General features: G+C 30.3%; 1 protein-coding gene across 1 annotated transcript in view; it reads left to right on the top strand.

Moving 5' to 3' along the window:
* The window catches only part of LOC105623634, an 11408-nt gene extending 8486 nt beyond the window's left edge, over window positions 1-2922 (top strand). Inside the window, exons 6-8 of the mRNA XM_012205019.1 lie at window positions 241-432; window positions 2206-2323; window positions 2561-2922. Of these exons, the coding sequence (XP_012060409.1) occupies window positions 241-432; window positions 2206-2323; window positions 2561-2749 (499 nt within the window). The 3' untranslated portion in view covers window positions 2750-2922. The remainder of the gene's footprint in view (window positions 1-240; window positions 433-2205; window positions 2324-2560) is intronic.
* The last annotated feature ends 2934 nt before the right edge of the window (window positions 2923-5856 follow it).

Genomic DNA, 5856 nt, shown 5'->3' with positions numbered 1-5856 from the left:
AGAGAGCCGTAAATCTGTTCTCGCTTATCTTCTTTTTAGTAAACTGTAAGCATAGTTCAATATTTTTGACAAATACTTTTTTTAAATAGTATAATAGTAACATAGTAATATAGTAATAGGTAATGATTTGCGTCATTCTACTTAAACAAAAAAAAACAAAATGTGTTTATCAATTAAATTTATAATTTTTTAAATACTTTTTAACATTATAAATTTTTTATCTCTTTTGCATATTTTCAGATTGAATGCGAATTTGAGTACGTGCAATGCAAACGGTTTATCTGGATATGATGTCATCAATGGGGATTTGTCCATGGCCAAAGACATTGTCCTATCGCTTCATCTTTCATGGCCATTGATCACCGCGAATACTAAATACGACATGAAAGGCAAAGTCGACAATTTCGAACTTTTCGGCAATGGTGACATAAAGTGAGTATTATTCGTTTCTTAAAGATTAAAAATTTAAACCAATATCTACAATTGCGACGAACTTAAAATTTTAAGAATTCAAAATTAGATCAACAAGAATAAATCGATTAAGAGAAATAATACAGGTCTACACAAAAAAGAATCCTGTGCTGGGGTACTTGCTGGAAAGCCGGCTATTTTTATATATTTTGAGTCGCTGAATGTGAATCTGAACATTAAAATAGGACATTCATTTAAAGCGAAAAAATGACCCATTTTTTCCCATTTTAACTCATTTTTTCACTTTAAATTGAAAATTTTCTCTGGTCCTATTTTGTCAGATTCGTATTCAGTGATTCAAAATACATAAGAATAGCTGGATCTCCCAGCACAGAGTATTTTTTTTTGTGGGCTTATGTAATCTATTTTCGACCAAAGCGGATTTTAATGCTTATTGATACTAATATGCGTTTGCAAATACATTTTTTTCAGTTCTGTAAATTGCGTCGATTACTTATGTCAAATTTGAAACTCAATTACAAACTGAAGCAAATTAAAGCTATCGCAAAATTAAATTGATCATTAATTTTAATAATGATGTTAATAATGATGTTAAAAATCTTAAAAATCTGTAAATAATTTATTGAAAAAAATATCACTTCCAGAGCGCTTTGACTGAAAATAGGATTATTTCTCTTGATTGATTAATTTTAAGAATTTTATTAAGTGTACAACTTTGCTTCCGCCGTTTTTTTCCGAAATTCGAGGCTTTATTGTAAAAAACTGGTTATACATTTATGATTCAAAGTATTGTCCATCGATGGCCACTACTTTCTCCCATCTTTCGGGTAGCATACGAATCCCGCGTCGAAAAAACTGGTCATCTTTTGAGGCTATCCACGAATTGATCCAATTTTTTACTTCTTCATAAGACCGGAAATGCTAGTCAGCCAGGCCGTGTGCCATTGATCGAAACAAGTGATAGTCAGAGGGAATTTGGAGAATACGGGTGGGGACTTCCCATTTCAACGTTTCCAAGTATGTCTTGACCACTTTCGCAACATGGGGTCGAGCATTGTCATGCTGCAAAATCACTTTATCGTGTCTCTCGTTGTATTGCGGCCGTTTGTCTTTCAATGCTCGGCTCAAACGCATCAATTGCGTTCGATACCGATCGCCTATGATTGTTTCAGTCGGTTTTAACAATTCATAATACACTACGCCGAGCTGGTCCCATCAAATACAGAGCATGACCTTGGACGTCAAAATCACCGTTCTTGAAGCGTTGAAACCACTCACGACACGTTCTTTCACTAATAGTGGCCTCACCATAAGTATTTGATAGCATTCGATGAGCCTCAACCGCAGATTTCTTCATATTGAAGCAAAAAATTAAAACCTCCCTCAAATGACGAGAATTTGGCTCGTAAACTGACATTTTCAATCGAGAATAACTTTATGATGCAGACACAAATCGACTAATGTTTCTATGGGGTTATGTTGACAGATGCCCAAGTTTATTGTATGACATCTATGATCTATTTATTTCGACCACAACTTACGCTAAAGCCATCTATAGGAAAACGGCGGAAGCAAAGTTGTACACCTAAATTAATTAATTTTAAGATTAATTTTAAATAACGAATTCCTTATAAGGTATTTTCCACTTATTTTATCAGTAAATATACTTCTGTTATAATTAAAATAGATATTTCTATATATCTTCATTTAAAAGAAGTATCCAAATTATTTAAAATATTAAAATTGATAATATATTGTATATTCAATTTTCAGACTGTCTGCGCAAAATTTCGTTCTCAACACAGTAGTTACTTTCTTATGGAACGGTAGTTTGAACTCATACTTGAAAATAAAGAACATAAATTTGAAACTTTCTTTACAGAAGCTAGATGTAAGTAAACAAAAATCTATCTTTCTTTCTTCTTCTGGCAATATTCGTAATTATCATTGATATCGTTGAATGAAATTTCTAGAGTGCGAATTATTCGAATACAAATCAAATCGAGTCAAGTAAGATTTGATTCGATTCGTATTCGAATAATTCGATCATCAATTCTGATCATCTATTTTCGTATTTATTTTTTTCCTCTTTCAATTGCTGACTAATATTTTCATCTATTATTTGCAGTTTCAAGCGACGGGTCTCTTTAATGACGAAGAAACATCTGCAATATTGAGTGCATTAATTTCCGATATGGCACCTGAGTTAATAGGCAATGAAATGATTACAAGCAAGATTGTTGAACTTATCACAAAGAAGACTGACGATTTTCTAGCCACTAAAACGATCTTAGAAATAATAGAAATGCTCGTTTAAGAAATTTTTCATCATATTAGCTATGTTTAATCATTTTGTACAATTACGATTTTAATCGATAAAACGATATGAACGGATTGGCTATGAAAGATTTAGAACATGTCCATAAAATGATTATGTTCTAAGAGAAAACAAATGCAATTAATAATTAAAAAAATTTATGTTTTTCTAAACAAATTAGAAATGTGTTCTCTAAAATCCTTCCTGTCTTTTTTCTTTTATGCAATAATATAGGCAAATTAAAAAAATTCATCATATATTTCAATCAAATCAAATTATTCATATATTTGTTATAACTAAAATTAAATATTAAGCTGTTCTAGCTCGTTGTTTTTGGAGCTATAAAATGTTCTATTTACTTGTAATATTGTATTTTTTTAATGTATAACACATTTGTACATATATTTATATATATTTTACATATATTTCATTCAATGTCATTACAAACTTTAAATAATTAAAATTGCTTTGATTTAAAATAAAGATTTGATTTACTGATGGTTGGACACATACGATGCAACGTAAGAAAGTTATAACTTTGTCGACTTGCAAAACACAAATATGAATCTTAATTATTATTAATAAGAGCGCGAAAAGTTTGCATTTGCAAACTATTTTGAAAAATAATCACGTTAAATTTTCTAATTTGACTTCTAAATTAATTTTTGATAACATTTTTGAAAGAGAGTCTTCTTTTTGAATAGAAATTTTATAGAATTTCTCAAATAAAAAAGTTTTTCGTCTCAAATCTTTACATGTATAATAAATTATTAAAACCAAAAAGAGTAAGTAATTTAAATTCTATTATAAAATTAATTGACTTAAATTAATTTAAAATTTATAAGTAATAAATGTATAAGTAATAAATAGAAATAAAATGAGCAGTACATATATTTTATAGAAATTTACAAAAAATATAAATATATAGAAATTATGACACATAAAGACATGTTTATCAAGATTTTTTGCCTAAGTGACAATTTTCAAATTTAATTTAGCACGTATTGCATGCGTATTCATAATATAGTTAAAGATAAACGTAATGTATCAACTTAAAGTATTATTAAAAATATAAAAATATACATTATTCTATTATTACATTTAAAAGTATCTGCGTAAAATTTAAATACAATTTTCTTATTAGTTTAAAAATTATTTAATTTTTTGTTTGCCTCATTCTTATGTAAATGCTCTGTAGTATTTATTTACAAATTTGATGAGGAAGTCGCATTACGAATAAAATCAAATTCTTTATACATTAATAAAACTCCAATAAATATTCGTGCAAAAGTTTATTTAGATCTATTTACTCGATTAAAAATTATTTACCTAAAACTACAAAAAAATATAGTAATTGCGCTGCATAAACAGTTACAAACCAAAAAGAATTTGTTATGTTTTGTTTCTTGCAGTTAGTTTCGAGACATACATATTTACAACAAAATTTACGGCAAATCTTTTTGACTGATATTGGCTGCGTTCAGCAGAAAAAAATCATTGAGCGCTCACTGATCAGTTCTTATAAGTAGCTAGAACAACAAGTCATGTCAAAATGATTCCAAAATGATCATTAAAAGTTTTTTTTCAATCATTTCCGATTCATTTTAATATTATTTCAATATTATCATGATTTATTGTTCTGCTTGGTTTTTTTTGCTAAACGCAGCTACTATTAATTAATATCTTCTGACTGATATTGTATAGCCAAAAAGTCCTTAACGATTCACAATAATTTCTCACCTTATGGTTGCTCCGGCCGACATTTAGTGTCTCTTAGACAGCCTTTTCTTCTTTTGTTCCTCTATCCGTGGCACTTCCTTGACGTATAAGGCTGGATTCACATCTTGAAAAACGGAAAGCAGAAAAGCAGAATCCAATCAGAACTTGCGGAAAGACAGAAGCAGAAATGTATCGCTTACTACTACTACAAGTTCTGATTGGCTTCCGCTTTTCCGTCAAGGTGTGAACCCGGCCTAACTTTCGCGAACACAATTATCCGCGAACGTGTGCGTCGAATACGATACATCGGAATACGCTATATTGCGACGGCATTCAGAACGTTAAGCAAACGCGACGTGTAACTTTTTAAGGAAGCTCAAAGTATTGTAGATCGATGCGCGAAGTTACAATCCGTGAAGTTAGCGAGTTACGAGTGGCAGAGCAATTATCGAAAGTCGCGCGACTAACTTCACACGCCAGGAGCAACCAGTGATAGGGGTTCAGACAGGGAACAGAAAACAGAATAAGAATCTCAACCTATCAGAAACTGTATATTCCACAATATATTATAGATTGAAATTCTTATTCTCTAATAAATAATAATAAGACTCCACAAGTATAAAGCAGAAAAATTTAGAATAAATGAAGGGCTAAGAGCCAGTTATGTAACAAAAAATTTTTTAATTTAGCACATGAAAATGAAAATAGTTACATACGTAACTATTTCGACACCGGTCAAGTCATTCTCAATGTTACAGTAAATATAATTGTAAAATTGTCAGAAATCTATATAGTCAACAATATTTTTTATGTTCTATATTATAAAGTTGCCAGTTAATAACTTAAAATAGACAATCTCATCGTTGTAAATTCTCGGCAGTAAAACCATAATAAAATCTTAGATAAAAAGTCGAGAGTATAAAAAAGAAGAATGCAAAAGGATGGTGATTCATATCGTGGTCACAAATGTTGCAAGTTAATAACTTAATCACTTAATCACTTAATAACTTAAATAGACCAACTCATCGTTGAAAATTCACGGCAATAAAATAGTAATAATCTAAAAGTAACCGATAACAAAGGAGAATTAATGCGTAAAATTAACAATACTACCTTGATCAAAAAGTTTCCGGAATTCATTCAAAAAATTCAAAATACAAGTTTTATTCATCAAAAGTGATATTGTTCCCTTCAAAGTACTTCCCATGACTGCAACTTATGCCAGCGCTTGATCCAGCTCTCGAAACATTTCTGGAACTCTATTGTCAGTATAGCCATCAGAGCCGTCTTCGATTTTTCCATTACCTCCTTTCGGCTGTTAAAACCTGTTCCCCGTAATGGTTTTTTGACTCGATCGAACAGAAAAAAATCGCAGGGAGCCATATTAG

The sequence above is a fragment of the Atta cephalotes genome (assembly GCF_000143395.1).
Source record: "Atta cephalotes unplaced genomic scaffold scaffold00061, whole genome shotgun sequence".
Taxonomy (NCBI): Eukaryota; Metazoa; Arthropoda; class Insecta; order Hymenoptera; family Formicidae; genus Atta; species Atta cephalotes.
The sequence above is the reverse complement of the archived record's forward strand: the minus strand, read 5'-3'. Positions and strand labels throughout refer to the sequence as shown.